Raw genomic sequence first — 16,351 nt, 5'->3', positions numbered from 1 at the left:
TATTTGACAGTCTTCTAGTGGGCTCGTAGGGGGTTTGTGTTACGGATCCCTGAAGGGATGCACCTCGGTGGGTCCTGCTGAGTCAATCTCGGCCAATCAGGAGTGTCCCACGCCTCTGGCCCGGGACATGGGACCGGGCCTGGTTGACAGCCAATAAGAGGTGTCCCGTTTCCCGTTCGCGGGACACGGAACCTCTCTTTCAAGTCCCGCGTCCCGGACACGGGGGCTGGGACCCTGCGACCATTTTTATTGGTTCTACAGATAGATATATACGATGACCGTACCCACGGTCTTAGATAGTTCTTGCTTGGTTCTGCAAGCAAGCAATACACATTCACTGCACTCATATACTTTGAGTGGCATTCCGATTTGACTGTATTACCCGTGCGATAGGAGCTTGCCCTTTGTTCTATCTTCATAATTACCAACCCCAGCATCCTGTGGAGCCCGTGCTCCCTTACAGACAGACGACCCAAACAGTCGAGTGGTATCCCTGGGTCCCGAGGTTCGGGACCACTTAAAGTCGGGGACGCGGGACAGTATCCCGCGCGCCCGGCGTCCCGAGACCGCAAGTCTTGGGACCACGGGCCAGTGGGACCATTGTTATTGGTTACACAGTTAGATATATACGATGACCGTACCCACGGTCTTAGATAGATCTTGTGAGGACCCGTCCACCAAACTGGCCCTCAAGCAGCCAGAGCCGCCCAGAACCCCCGGGCCTATCAGAAGCCTCCTCGAGGCCCCACCTACCCCACTGATAGATGAAAACTTATTCGCGAGCACGCGACGCGTTGTCGGACTTTTCCTTCTTTCCTTCCTCAGTTTAGAATCTTCGTCGATAGCACCCAATGGACTGAGTTCACCTCAATGCCTTGCCCTGGTCGTGACAGATCTTGACTCCTAATTGGTCCCTTCCATGGGACGCTCCTGATTGGTCCACACCAAACTGAGCGTGCCCCACTTATTACAAACCACTCGACTGTTAGGGTCGTCTGTCTGTAAGGGAGCACGGGCTCCACAGAATGCTGGGGTTGGTAATTATGAAGATAGAACAAAGGGCAAGCTCCTATCGCACGGGCAATACAGTCAAATCGGAATGCCACTCAAAGTGTATGAGTGCAGTGAATGTGTATTGCTTGCTTAAAGAACCAAGCAAGAGCTATCTAAGACCGTGGCTACGGTCATCGTATTTATCTAATTCATGTAACCAATCAGAGTTCTTTCTTTGCGCTCCGTGGGCCCCGGGTGCTCTGCTCATAGAGCACGGAGGCCCCGCAGAGCGCCCGCTCCGTCCGCTCTGTTGGTCTTGGCAACAGATCGGACAGAGCGCTACCTGATTGGCTGCACCGAACCCCTGCGGGGCCCGGCCCGCCTGCCTGCCCTGCCTAATTAGCAATCGGCTTCCAGCGCCTCCTGCAGACTTGGACCAGGATCGTAACATACGAGCATTAAGACCCGCGCGATTACTAGACGTACTCAGTATAGGCGCCGTCCTGGTAACTAGGGATACGTACGTAATACCGGAACTTAGGGAACGCCTCTAGGTTGCCGCACTTCCGCGGGTAACGGCGAGCGCGCTGTAAGGAAAGAGCACCCCAAACGCCCGGCCCGGCCCAGGCGCCACCAGCTGGCCCCAAACACCCGGCCCAGGCACCCGCCAGATTGAGCCACCCAACTATGTATATAAATAGTGGCCTCGCCACCTTCCTTTGCGAGGGCCAGGTTGAAGTCTTTTACCAATGCCAGTCATTGCTCGCCCTCTTGTTCCCTCCATCGTGACCACCTTGATCAGGCGTACCTGCCTTCTCTTACACGCGCTATCCGCGCAACTGGATAAGGAGGGTGATGCACGAAAAGTGTAAATAGCTTCATTACGTGAAGCGCTGGTGGGAGCCCCACTAATAGCGTTCGGCGCTAGCACGTGACATAGCGGGGTCTGGGGATTTCCTACCTTAAGGAAATCGCCGCGCCCACCTAGCCTTAGAAAAAGCATCACCTTTTACACTTTTTTGCTTCCTTCTCGGTTTTACCGCTTCAGAGGGCCCGGAAGTACGACTCCCGCCGGATAATCTTGGTAAAGAAGATATCCAAGTTGGCGAAGTCGGCCTCGGATACGCGTACCTCGGTATTAACCGCGGATATCGAAATTAGGCGACGCTTATTATCCTAGCTACAATTAACCAATCGTATAACAAAAAGAGAGACTCTCGAGGGTAGAACTTACGTTAATAGAGAAAGCGGCAAGGAGACTACGATTACTATTATAGGTAGTGGGAATGAGGATCCAGATAGACCTATCCGCCTCGGTGCGATACGGGACGGAGCCGAAGAGGATAGTCGATACCGTACCTTTATTAAGGATGGGCACGGCACCGCCAGAGCCGTCAATAGCCGTCAATAGAGACAAGAGCCATTCTGCTGAGAAGAGGGCAGGGAACCGCGCGCACATAGAGAGAGAGAGAGCGGCTGGAAGTGGGTAGGAAACAGCGCGCGCAGAGAGAGAGAGAGAGCGGCACGGTACGAAGAAGAGGAAAGGAAGGGAAAGGTACTTATTTATACCCAGGTGAATGGCCTGAAAGGACGTACCTTCCGGGACCCCTGCTCCTTCCGTACGCTCCACGAATACGAACTCCCGGTAGTACGAAGGCCCGGATCGGCATTAGCAGGCAACCAATTTATCGGACGGACCGGCACGGCAGGCACAGAGTGGCTACGATCAAGCGAGCACGTCATTAGAATCAGCAGTGTAGGGACCTACGCACGATTCCAGCAAATAACATATTCAGACGAGGCAGTAGGACCAGATCACTTTACCACGTAGGAAACCACCGTGGTGGGGATCCATTTTCCTACCGATAGTACTACCACACCTTTGACCTGCAGGCACCTCTGCGTGGTTAGAATACCACGGACACCTAGTGTGTGGTGGTTTAATTGAGGATACTTGTGGTAGGTTGGTTAGAAATTCGCCGCTCGCTTATATTCGCCGCTCGCTTATAAAATACGTTACATGTATTTAGGAAGGCAATTGATAGGGAGGCATGACGAATTGATAGGGAGGCATGACTCTTAGGGAGGCATGAAAATCCCGGTCGTTGATTGGCCCAATTTTTATTGTTAGTGCAAGTGAATTCTGCCACCAACCTTCCGAAGTCCTGTCTCAACTGACCCACAGAAGCTGCCCAGAGCTCCCTTCAGCTAGACGCGTTAAATCCAATGCACGTAACGAAGCGAAGCCATCACAAGCCCTCTTGACGAAGAATCCCTTGCTTTGCCAATATGGAAACCCGTTCGAGTCGCCATTCGAAGCGACAAGTAGGGAGCGATGATCTTGACGATCAATCGCATTCTCGGAAGCGCCAACGAACCAACAACAATACCCCACGATCCGACCCTTCGCCCTCGCGATCGGCCGTAAGCCGAAGCTCCAGTATCGGGCAATGGTACGGCATTGGGGATGAAGATGTATTGAGCAACCTCTTTGCTTCTCACCCGGAAACGTTTACTACTGTCCCACGCCCCCACGGATCACGCGGGCTCCATGCGCCCACGTGGCAGTTGTGATCCGACTATAGGCTTTACTTTTCGAACGATTTCCCTTGACCGGGGGGGCGATCGATGCAAGTCACGATGCCGATACCGGGCCAGAGCCTGATTTGCTGGCCAGTTCCTCTCCCGAACCAAGCCAGCAATCCAACGGACCTCTCTCTCCTCGGACGCAGTTCCGATCTGCCCTGCGATTGGTCCGAGAGGTCATCGGCGAGGAGCGTCGGCTCACTCAGGAATGTATCCTGTCTTTCGAAAGAGTATGCGCCTGGCGTGAGAAATGGGGTTGGTCGCTGGCTAGTTCCGATACACTCGACAGCCCTCCGCCGTATTCGCCACCTCGCTCGCCTGGAGCCGATCCAGCCAGCAGTACATCTCCGAACCCAAGCTCGACTTCTGCCCTCTCTGCCTCGCCGGCTCCGCCTTCGATCCCCAACCCACCTATCCCAGGCAACCCTGCGCCTTCAGCGGAGGTTCTCTTTGGCTTGGTCAATATATTTGCCAAAGCTAATGGCTTTGGCATTGTTCGGCGACAAGGATATTCATATATGGGTCGGAGGATCCGATACTCGTTCCAATGCGATCGGTTTGGAGAGCCAAAACCATCTCGCGGTGCAGGACTACGGGAGCGAAAGAGCAGGAAGTGTGGCTGTCAGTGGATGGTCATCGCCGAGGCTCTTCAAGAGGGGGAATGGCTTTTACGCCAGCATACAGATACCAAGCACAACCAGCACAACCATGGGCCAAGTCTTAATGCATCTGCACATCCGGTACACCGACGGCTCGGTGATTCCGTCAAGGCAACCATTGAATCGTCAAGTCGTCGAGTCGGTATTCGGTCTCGGGATATTCGAGCTATCGTTCAGGAACAGCATCCTGATTCGGTTTTTACTCGCCGAGATATTTATAATGCTCGGTCTCTTATCATCCGAGAGAGACTGGGAGGTCACACTCCTGCAGCCCTCATCAAGCTGTTCGATGAGAAGGAGATCCCATACTTGGTCAAATGGGCCGACGAGGACCCAGACCGACCCGTCGGGCTTGTCTGGACCTTTCCATACTGTATCCAAACGTGGCAGCGATTCCCTGAAGTAATCAGCTTCGATAATACCTACAATACCAATCGCTTTAAGCTTCCCCTTTTCTAGGCGACCGGTCAAACCTGCCTCGGCACGGCCTTCAATGCCGCATTTGGCCTAATTGATAACGAGAGGCGCGAAGGATTCCAGTTCCTTGCAGAGAGTATGCGACAATTGATGGAGCAGCATTCCATCCGGCAGCCCGACGTCATCATTACTGATTTTGACGATGCGATGAAGGCTGCATTGGATCACCAATTCCCCGAAGTACAGCAACAGATCTGCATCTACCATATCAATTCCAATGTCCTTCTTCGGGCCAAACAGCGATGGGTTAAGGATCAGCTTTCGTTTAGCAGCAGTAGTAGTAGCAGCAGCGATCCTTTCCCTTCTTCCGATTCTGCCGACGACACTCCTACCCCCTCTCAGCCACCCCGGCTCAACAACCGGGACAGGCAATTAGTCCACGCATCAGCTCCTGATACCATCCCACATACCTACCAAGGGGTTTTGGCGATGTGGAAGTTGGTTGTATTCGCTAAAAGTGAGGAAGGGTTTGAAAAGGCCTGGGCGAATCTTTGCAAGGAATTTGACGACCAACGAGTCATCTTGCGGTACCTCTACGGGACTTACATCCCCGTTAGAGCGCAATGGGCACGCTGTTTTATTCGCAAGTATCGCAACTTCGGCATTCGCGTCACGTCGGGTACGGAAGCAAGTAATAATAACGTCAAGAGTTACCTTTTGAATGGCATGAGTCACCTATATCGCCTTTTCGAGGCGATGCAGGACATGATTGTCGACCAGGAACGGGATTTTTTTGATGCCTGTGCAGCGGATGAGGTTCTCACGGCACGTAGCAACCGAGGCCCAGGCGCTGAGTATTTAGGCAATCTGTCGGGGGTGATATCGTCGAAAGCGCTGGGGTTAATTACTGAACAGTATCGGCTGGCGCGGAAGGCAATACCGACGGGGAGGGTTCCTCGCCCGGCCCCGCTAGGTGATTGTACGGATGATTGCTCGGTCTCGACGGAACTTGGGATCCCTTGCCCGCACAAGATCTACGCCAAGCTTACAGACGCCGGCGCATTCACCAAGTGGGAGGTTCACCCACGATGGCACTTGCGACAGTCCACATCTCGCAATCCTTACCGGCGAATCCTCGACCCAAGGATTGCAACCAACCTCCGTGGCAGGCCTAAGAATACCAAGGAGGCAATTCCGTTGCAGCTTACAGTCCGGGCGCCAGATCAATCGAGGTCCCAGCCCGCTAGCCAGGCCAGTCAAGGTCGACGGGGTCGGCCGCGAGGGATCCGGAACAAGTCGACGCTGGCTCGGCTGGCGCTGGAGGAGGGCCAGGAAGAGAGTAGCCAGGCGAGCATGCCATCCCCGCGCAGGACACGAAGCCAGTCGGCCTTACTAGGGGCTGGGAACACGACAGGCGCCCGCGCCAGCGGTCGTAGGTTACAACCCAGCATTCGCAGGCGACGGAGCCAGTGGGAGATGTTGAGTGATGATGTATAGAGGTGACGGCTGTAAATTATAACTTCGGGTCGTCTTTCCTTAGTATTATAACTTATATACGTAATCGAAAAACCTACTAATTTACTTCACGGGCTCGAGCCGGAGTTTCAGTCTTTAAAGTTGCCTCCCTCGATGTCGACCGTTTTTAAAGTCTGTAAGTCGGGCTCGAGCCCGACCTGCGTACCCAAAACTACTTTAGGCATGTTAAGCGAACTGGCTTCACCGCTTTTGGTGGGGGAGTCCTGCACTAATATTAAAAATTGGGCCAATCAACGACCGGGATTTTCATGCCTCCCTAAGAGTCATGCCTCCCTATCAATTCGTCATGCCTCCCTATCAATTCGTCATGCCTCCCTATCAATTCGTCATGCCTCCCTATCAATTCGTCATGCCTCCCTATCAATTGCCTTTAGGAAAATTCCGGGCCATTGCGGGTCAATGGGCGGCGTCCATTCTTTCTTTTGTATAGAAACCTAGAGCCTATCTGGATAGGCAAACCGTTGCTAGATAATAGCTCGATCAACAAGCCTTTCTAGCTACCGTCGTCGTCCCCTGAGCGTGCGTGCCCACGTTAATAATCACCTGCTGCCAAGTGACTGCGTTCACACCAAGGAGTTCGATTGGTCTGGTGCCAGGTGAATGACAGGCTGTGTGAAGACTTGTATATTATCTCGTGGTTATTTCGTTCTATCCGCTGTAAATTAAGGTAATTAGTGTAACTAAGTTAGGTGGGGGAGTAAGCGAACGCCACTGATCCAGAACATTCTAGATAAGCGAGGAACACAACCAACCCTCTTATATAAAAAGCCCATAACTCAACCAATTCTTTTCCAATTCTCTTCATCTTCAATTCGTTTTATTCTTCTCTTGACAATGGTTTCATATACAGAAGAAGACCTCCGCAAGGCTTGCGAGGAAGCCGTCAGAACACATCGATTACGCAAAGTCGCGCGAAAATGGAACGTTCCACCCTCCACCCTTTATGGCCGTCTACATGGCTCCCTACCTCGAAATGTTGCTCATCAAGATGAGCAAAGGCTTACACAGACCTAAGAGGATCGTTTAGTCGAATGGATTCTTCTTCAACAAGATTTAGGATTGCCCCCTACACATGCACAGATCAGGGAGCTTGCACGCCGTATTCTAGCTGAAAGGGGGGACTCCTTACCACTTGGAAAGGGGTGGTGCCGTGCCTTTCTTAACCGCAATCGAATTTTGAAGACTCAGAGGGCCAAGAGAGTCGATTCGGTCCGCGTCAACTGCGCTACAGAGTCAACAATTCGACCTTGGTTCAACCATTTCCAAACACCAGCTATCAAGGCGATTAAGCCAGAGAATCGCTGGAACAAGGACGAATCTGGTATTATGGAAGGCAGAGGAACCAACGGCCTTGTCATTGGAAGCCGTGCCTTTAAGGCGCTTCAAAAAAAACAGCCTGGAACCCGCACTTGGACCACTTTTGTCGAATGCATCTCAGCAGCTGGCCGTTGCCTTCCTCCTTTGGTCATTTTTAAGGGGAAAAGCGTTCAACAACAATGGTTTCCTTTGGATATGAAGCCATTTCAGGATTGGTTCTTTACAGCAACTGAGAAAGGATGGACTACCGATGAGACAAGCCTCAAATGGTTAAAAAATGTGTTCATTCCTCTCACCAAGCCAGCAAACTCCTCTGAGAAACGACTCCTTATTATTGATGGCCATGGCAGCCACACAACTGCCGATTATATGTGGGAGGCATTCACAAACAATATTCACATTATTTATCTGCCTCCCCATACTTCCCATGTCCTCCAACCCCTAGATTTGGCCATATTTGGCCCCCTAAAACGACTTTATCGCAGACGGCTTGAGGACCTTCTTGCTAACGCCTTTGACGACTCTTCTGTAGCCGGAAAACGTGCGTTTCTGGAATGCTACCAGATTTCACGCACAGAGGCAATTACTAAGAGTAATGCTAAGTCAGGATGGAAGGCATCAGGCCTTTGGCCCTTGAATGTCAACAAACCGCTAAGAAGCCCACTCCTCCTCAAGAATTCTAATACTTCACGCCCCTTAAGAACTACTATAGTTACCCCAGAGGTTCGCACACTCCGTATGCCAATCCTGGAGGATTATAGAGACGATCGGGTGCAGTGGAGGACTCCTAGAAAGGCACGTGATTACGTTGAGCAGGCAAAGAAGTTCGCACGCATCATCAAAGCAATGCCAGCGGATAAGCTCTTCCTCAGAAAGATTGGTAAGGCTTTGGATAAACAGGCCTTTGAACTGGCTATTAGGAAGCGAAAGATTGAAGGTCTAGAACACACTCTCGAATCAATAAGAGCCAGAAAGAAGAAGAAGGTTGAAGAAGATCCAAATACCACCTTTGCGAATATTCAGACTATTCGTGAGGCCCAGAGAGCTGTAGGGCGTGCAGCAGAGGTTTTAGAAGATGCGGAAGAAGCGGATGATTCAGAGGATATCAAAGATTGTATTGAAGTTTTGTAAATAAAAAGATCACCCTTTCTTTTGTTGGAGGGTTAGTTGGGACTCCTGCTTATACAGAATGTTCTAAATCAGTAGTGTTCGCTTACCCCCCCACCTAACTTATAGCTCTTCCGGCGCCGGGTCGGGTCGGATAAGACCGGATGATATAGGATCCGGAGGACCTTCGCGTCCTAACTATGCAGGCAGATTCGGTAGGCAGTGGCTGGGTACCTTAAGATTGCAACTACAACCTCAAGCCACCAAGATGCATGCAGAGTGGGCGACTGCCGAGTGCCGACCGGCTCGAGCATGGTCTGGTCAGACCCAGAGGAAGGTTGAAACGGCCGGCCACATGTCAATCGCCAGCGCCGCTTCTGCTTGCCTGTTCTGTTGCTCGCATGCATGGGTCTAGACATGCATGGGTCTAGACTCTGTAGGCCTTATCAGGAAGTCTAGACCTCATGGCGTTTTTTCAGCTCGGCGGGGTATTCCTGCAGCCATGTCCATGATCCCCCATTTTCGGCTTTCCTCAACAGGCTCAAGGCCCATGTGGCTTAGACCAAGTCAGCTGGGCTTTCTGGTCCGAATTTGTGTCCGCCATGCAAGTCGCTGCAGACCGAACAAGTCCCGACCCAGACTCTGCAGGGAATGTGGTGCGGCTTTTGACAAGAGCTGCTCCCACTTCTGTCCTGGCCTGAATGGGGCACACTCGATATTCGGGAAATCTTGGGAAACAGTAAAGGCTGAAACGAGGAGTTCCTCTAGTGAAAGACAAGTGAATGCCCGGCGCCTGCTCTGGTCCTCGAACTTCGAGTTGCTCCAACCCTCCCGACATAGCTAAGCCCTTTAACTCCATAATTAACTAGTATCTAGCATCTTGTTTTGCTCTGCCTAACATGCCTCCTGACGTCCCTCCTACCGTCCCTCCTACCGTCCCTCCTACCGTCCCTCCTACCGTCCCTCCTACCATCCCTCCTACCATCCCTCCTACCATCCCTCCTACCATCCCTCCTATCACGTCTCCTACCGCGCCTTCGAAGTACCAGTGGCAGTACCCGGCGCTGACTCCCAACCAGCTGGACGTCATTCAGGGCGATATCTGGAGCAAGGGGTTTCCGAAACACAATGAGACGTACTATCTGTTCAAGATCGCTCCAGGAAATGCGACAGCCTTTGCACAATGCCTCAGGAAGATGGTTGTGGACCAGCCGGAGCTCATCTCCAACTTGAAATCGACGAAAAAGGCCCGTGACGACATCGCCGCCGAGAAACAGAGGGCGAAAGTGGCGTCCAAGCTGGGACTGCCCAATGGAAAGCCCGAAAAGCTACACATGTCATTCGCTCTGATTGCTTTTACCTACAAGGGCTTGAACATGGTAGGTACCTTTTTCGACCTCGATCTAGCGGCACTGCCACCAAGCGCTCGCTAACCTGCCCGTCTTTATATCCAAACTGGCCTTTCGAAACCGGGCAGTCTGGAGTTGAACGAGGTCGGGAAGACCGATCCGGCATTTTTCAAAGGCATGAAATCAGACGGCGACGCCCTGAACGATGCGAAGACGGGCTTGGACCCTCTCCTCGCCAACGCCAACGAAATCCACGGGTTGATCAAGGTCGCCGGATGCTCCACGGGGTCGGTCAACGGACGCCTGGAGAAGCTTCAAGCCGCTCTGCAGCGTGGCACAGTCATTCAGGACGTGCCTGGGGGGGCTGAGGGCCGGCTTGACGGTGCCACCAGGGAGGAACCCTTTCGTGGCAAAGAACAGTAAGATGGTTGCCGATTAATTTACCCAAGACCTGATTGATAATTACGCTGTCCGGGCACTCATGCTTCCGATGAATCATAGTTTCGGATTCGAGGACGGGATTTCACAGCCCCTGATGAATGGGATCGACGACACACCCCCAGTGCCGGACCCAGGGGCCCTTGCCGAGTTCAACATGGACACCGAGCAGAGCATCTTGGTTGTGACGGGGACCACGCGCCACGAGAATTCCTCGGCCCGGCGTCCCGACTGGATGCACGACGGATCCTTCCTCGTGTTCCGCAAGCTCGAGCAGGACGTCGGGGCTTTCCGGCAGCTCAAAGCCAGCTTCGCGACGTACCAGTGCGAAAGCGCAGCGCACATGGGTGCGAAGTTGATGGGGCGGTGGCCGAGCGGTAGTTGCCAGAATTTCTTTTCGCCCCGTAACTATCATTCATGATAGGCAGGCCGTGTCGTGACAAACTGCTGACGGCAGTTACAGGTGCTCCTCTTACGCTCCCAGCCTACTACACCACGGACGCCCCTCCCGCCGACCACGAGAAGGTGAAAGCGATGAACAACTTCGGCTACGTGAAGGTTGACGACGATAAACTGGCTGCATGCCCGTTTGCCGCACACATCCGCAAGACTAACCCGCGGCGCTTTGGCGAGTGGGACGCGAACAGCGGCGACCAGGGGCTCAAGTTCGCCAAGATGGTCCGCTGCGGCATCGCATATGGGACCGACTACACCGAAGGCGAGCCCGCCGGCCTGCAGCGCGGGCTCTTGTTTGCCTGCTACCAGGCCTGCATCGAGGACGGCTTCCGGCACATGCAGCTGGCTTGGTCCAACAAGAACTCCTTCCCTGGCAGCAAGTCTGGTCTCGACCCCATCGTCGGCCAGGCCCCTGCGGGAGAAGCAGTGAAGACCTTCGTTACTGACAAGAAGGGGAATAAGAAAGAGGTGCTGATCACGGCGCCACTGGTGACTTTCAAGGGTGGCGAGTACTTCTTTGTGCCGTCTATTACGGCCTTGAAGGGCGTCTTGACCGAGGCCCCCCTCTGAGTTGAATCACGACCTGGCGCATGTACCTTTTCGTGAATATAGCAGCAGCTCTTCCTTTCGTCTTTTATTATTATTATTATTATTATTATTTTGCCCTTCCATGTATTAGTCAGTCGCTTCAACGCAATCCTAGCATCTCGATAATCTAGTCCCCAAGTTATGCTCCATGCCAACTACGTTGCCTAGGTTCTAGTTAGTGGTGGAGACCAAACCTTGGGGACCGACCGCCCTCTCTCGCGACAAGCTAAAGCAAGCGGACGGAGGGGGGAGACAAGATGTTCGGTACGTAGCCCCTTGATACAAACACCTGGCCGACAACTGCGTGTATGCATGAAGAGAGAGGCCAGGTCCATTCATCCAGGCCAGCTCTTATCACGCAAGCCTTCTTTTTGGACAAACTCGGCGGGTAGGTAGAGGGCTGCCGCTGCAATGCAGGTGCCGTCCGAGAAAGGTGAAGTTTAGCGAAAAGCCTCGAGAGCCGCGTTCGCGGTTTACTACTCACCCCAGGGCTCCGGGGCCGGAAAGAAACCTCCTGGCCGGTACTGTACGTACGGCTTGAATGGTCTTTTGTGTGTGCGCCTTGTCGGTATTTAGGTTACACTGTGCCAAGTTAGGGAAAAAAAACAAAGTTCAGCTCCCAGGGAGCAAGTAGTCTAGCCCGGAAGCGGTGTGCTGCAGACGAGCTTTTACGGTTGGGGAGACTGCAGGCCCATTATCGTCCTTCTAGGACTACTACGGCTAGGCTGAAATCTCAACTGAGCTGCTGCAGATCGCCACAAGCACCTACAAGATATGCCACCGACCACTAGTGCGTTTAGCCTTCCTCAGCTTTGAGCCTTAGCAACAGCCACGTAGAGATTCCAGGCGTCTTGCAATTCAAGGGGCTTGGTCTAGACCTAGCGGAAGCTGCATCTCCCCCCCCCCCAAATCTGCATGTTTTCGGTAATGTGACCATGCAGGGAGCAAGGATATCAACGTAAGAGCAGTCAGGTCCTGTCGACGACCACGGCGCGGACTCCTCTTACATTACCGAATGAACCTAGAAGCATCGAGAAGTTAGGGGAGCCGAGTTATTCAGACGGCCTCAGGGCGTATTTGCTATCTACCTGCAGACATAAGTTCAACTAGCCCAGGCACATACCCGAGCTTACCACACGTCTCGGAATCTCCCTTCATGGTGAATGCCTGCCTACCTTGTTGCAGCAGCACCCAGCGAAGCAAGCACCATGTTCAATCTCGGCCGCAAGTTCTTCTACGAGGCCGTGGCCCTCTCTGAGCCCGAGTCTGAGCCAGATAGCACGTCGGACTCGAAGGATCAGGATCTGCTGCCAGTCTTCAACGGTGCAGAGAAGACCACCATCGTAAGGCTCAGACAGCAACTGCCCTTCGTCGTCAAGGTCGTCGTCTTGACATCTGTCTTGGCTTCTGCCGTCTTCTACGGCAAGTCAATCGCCCACTGTGCTGCCCTGGCGTACAATGTCATCCTGCAGTGTGCCAAGGCCAATGGTCACAGTGAGGCCCCCGACAATGCGATTGACAAACCCCTTGGCCATGCGGTCATGGCCAACAAGTCCGTTTCGGCCGCAGCAACTCTCTGGGGAGCGACGCGCATAGAAGACCGCACCGGCTGGAAAGCTACGTGCAGCAGCAATGGCACGGACAGCACGACGGGCTGCGACAAAGCAATCGATGCTCGCGGAAAAGAGACAGATTGGAAAAGTGCGAGCAAGCCGGGTGCCGTTCACTGGATCGTCATCGATCTGGCGAAAGAAGTCAACATACATAGCCTCGCCGTGACACCGAGCAACAGTTGGGAAGCCGCCGGAGGGTCGGTCCGGAAACATGGGGTCGAGGTTCGTACACAAACCGGCGACTGGCAGACCGTTGCCTTCGGGGCCTGGAGAAATGGTAGCATAGGTAACGCGCCTTGCGAATGATCTCACCAGGAAACCATTGACGAAGTGCTGACAAGCTGCTCCAGAGACTGCTGCGACGTTTGAGCCTCGCCCAGCCCAGTTCGTGCGTCTTTCGGTGCTGGATACACACAAAGACGCGGATTTCGTCGCCATCAGCGACATCAACGTCTACACTCTCCCTGCCGTTCCAGCCGCTGTGGCGGGCGGAGGGAGATGGAACTACACGCTGAATTTCCCCCTGGTGCCCGTCACGGCCTTCTTGAACCCGATAACCCACCAGCTGGTGACCCTGGCGTCGTATGCACCCGACAAGTTTGTCAAGGACACGTACAAGTACACGGTCCTAGCCACGTGGGATCCACCGAGTGGAAATATGACGGATCAGTTTCTCGGGCAAACGGAGCACGACATCTTCTGTCCCGGAACGTCGATGGATGAGAGAGGCCAGCTCATCGTCACTGGCGGGTCCACCTCGGACGTGTTCAGCATCTACAACCCCAGCCCCGGGCGCGGATGGGAAAAGCCCAAAAACAACAAGGTCGCAGTCTCGCGCGGATACCAGGGCCAGACATACCTGTCCGACGGCAGGACCTTCATGATCGGGGGAACCTGGTCGGGCGGCAGCCCAGACGAAGACAAGAACGGCGAGATATACGATCCGAACAACGGCGGCGGCTGGACGGAATTGCCCGGCATCGCGGCCGACTACATCAGGATGAACGCAAGCCAGAGCTGCGACACGCCGCAGACGTCGAAACCCTGCTTCGTGAATGAGTGGCGGCAACACCACGCGTGGCTATTCGCCTGGAAGAACGGCAGCGTGTTCCACGCCGGCCCTTCGGCGAGGATGAACTGGTTCTTGGTGAAGGACTACCCCGGAAGGGTCGAGCTCGGAGGCTACCGGCGAGACGCGGCCAAGGGCTTCGCCGACGGCGACGCCGTGTGCGGCGCCGCCGTCATGCACGACGCCGCCAACGGCCGCATCCTCACGGCTGGCGGCGCTCCCAACTACCACTACTGGCACGACCCCAACAACAAGGACCCCAAGGCCGGGCACCGGCGGGAAGCAACCACCAACGTGTTCAGCATCACGCTCGGCGCGCCCGGCCGCGTCGTGGAGCCGACGCAGCTGGCCTCGATGAAGCACCAGCGCATCTTCGCCAACGCAGCCGTGCTGCCCAACGGCGACATCTTCGTCGTCGGCGGCCAGCGGCAGGGCGAGCCGTTCTACGACGACACCTGGCAGCCGGTCCCCGAGATCTACACGCCACAGACAAACAGCTGGCGCGACGCGGCGCCGCACTCCACGCCGCGCGTGTACCACTCGTGGGCCATGCTGCTGCCGGACGCGAGCGTGCTCGTCGGTGGCGGCGGCCTGCAGCGGCCCGAGACGGACCACTACGACGCGCAGATCTACCAGCCATCCTATCTCCTCACGCCCGACGGCAAGGACGCCATCCCAGACACGCAGCGGCCCGCCATCAAGGACGACGGTGTGACTGAGTACAAGGTCGGCGACACCCTGTCCATCGTGACCGACGGCGACGTCGACGACGCGAGCCTGATCCGCTACAGCGCGGCCACGCACGCGCTGAACAACGACCTGCGGCGCATCCACTTGACTCTTCAAGGTGTTGGCAGCAAGAACTACACTGCCGCCATCCCGTCGGACCCGGGCGTCGCGCTGCCGGGGTACTGGATGCTGTTTGTGCTGCGCAAGGGCGTGCCCAGCCACGCAAAGACCATCCGCATCCACACTTGAGAGTCTCTCTCTGTCTCTCAAACAATCGCACTGTTTTGCTTCATTAAAGGTTCAGCTCGCTGGGGGGGGGGGCATATGTCTCGAGTTAATAATACAAGATTGAGATATTGATGAGCCACCACAGGTTTCGATTGGTCTGGTGGCAGGCTTTGATTGGTCTGGTAGCAGGCTTCGATTGGTCTGGTGGCAGGCTTGTGTGGGGAAACTTGCATATCTCTCATGATTATATTGTTCTATTAGCTCTGAACTATTAGTGTGAGCCATAGCCCCTCCCACCGCCTGGGGCTGATCGGGTCCGGAGAGCAAGATCCGACCTTCGCGTCCTAGACTAATTATAAGCAGATAGGTACCGCAGGCAGATCCGGTAGGCAGTGACTATCCGCGTGGTGGCGACGTGTTTGCTGGCTGTGCGCTCTGCGGGGCAGCTTGGATGACGGGATGTCTTTTTTTTGACATTGTGACGTTATACTGGAAGTGGCATTGCGCGGGAAAGGTTGGCCTCGGAATACTGGCCTCGATGATGTATGTCGTTGTATTGGAACGAGCGTGGAATCAGGGGTTAAAAGACACTGGATTCCGATTCGTCTTTTAATTAATATCGGGATCGTGGGGGAAATCAACGAAGGAAAAGTCATTGGGGGAATCTCGTAATGTGTTGGAACAGCGGCAATAATGACCGTACTTTTGGTGCAGGAGGGAGGTGGCACCAGGCACGTACATGCTCACGTGGTACGCGAGCGCACGGGGGCCTGCGTGCCGATCCACCAAAACCAAGCCCACCCAGAAACCTTAGTTGCTTCTAGAGACAAGCAATGAACAACCATTACCCCCCCCCCCCCCACAGTAGTACTACTACGAACCATTCCGGAATACCACGAACATAATGATACTTGCAAATGAACGAGGAGATATTCCCTGGAAGTTCAAGCCAAACGAACGAGAATAAGCAGCATTAATTGACGTGAGAAAGAAGAGATGGCAGGTCCGGGGACCTTTGACAGGGCTCGCAACAACCCAAACAAACCAAATCGGGACCTATATTTGCATTGTTTGAATGTCGTCTGGAATTGACCCACTTTTCATGGAATTGGACAGGCCCTGGTTGACATGCCTCTGAGCTTCCTTCATTCTTTGTTATTTCCTTCATTCTTGACTCGGAATGTCCTCAATTCATTCGGAATGCCCTCTTTCGGGCTGATTACAACGCCTCCCTTGCCCTCTCTCCATGAGTATAAGGAAGCGTTC

The 16,351-nt window shown here is 54.1% G+C and overlaps 2 protein-coding genes across 2 annotated transcripts; both read left to right on the top strand.

Moving 5' to 3' along the window:
- Positions 1–9,514: 9,514 nt before the first annotated feature.
- Positions 9,515–11,471, top strand: B0T26DRAFT_800094 (uncharacterized protein; the record flags this gene model as incomplete). The annotated part of the gene is made up of 4 exons (XM_060446988.1): positions 9,515–9,994; positions 10,109–10,383; positions 10,466–10,749; positions 10,866–11,471. The coding sequence occupies 4 exons, from the start codon at positions 9,515–9,517 to the stop codon at positions 11,426–11,428; spliced, it is 1,602 nt and encodes a 533-aa protein (XP_060301152.1). The 3' UTR covers positions 11,429–11,471.
- Positions 11,472–12,987: 1,516 nt separating this feature from the next.
- B0T26DRAFT_640088 (uncharacterized protein) lies at positions 12,988–15,106 on the top strand (the record flags this gene model as incomplete). Its single annotated transcript, XM_060437194.1, has 2 exons — positions 12,988–13,345; positions 13,410–15,106. 2 exons carry the CDS (start codon positions 12,988–12,990, stop codon positions 15,104–15,106), a joined length of 2,055 nt encoding a protein of 684 aa, XP_060301151.1.
- Positions 15,107–16,351: the final 1,245 nt, after the last annotated feature.

This window comes from Lasiosphaeria miniovina, assembly GCF_030549165.1.
Source record: "Lasiosphaeria miniovina strain SMH2392-1A chromosome Unknown B0T26scaffold_2, whole genome shotgun sequence".
In the NCBI taxonomy this organism is placed as follows: Eukaryota; Fungi; Ascomycota; class Sordariomycetes; order Sordariales; family Lasiosphaeriaceae; genus Lasiosphaeria; species Lasiosphaeria miniovina.
The sequence above is the reverse complement of the archived record's forward strand: the minus strand, read 5'-3'. Positions and strand labels throughout refer to the sequence as shown.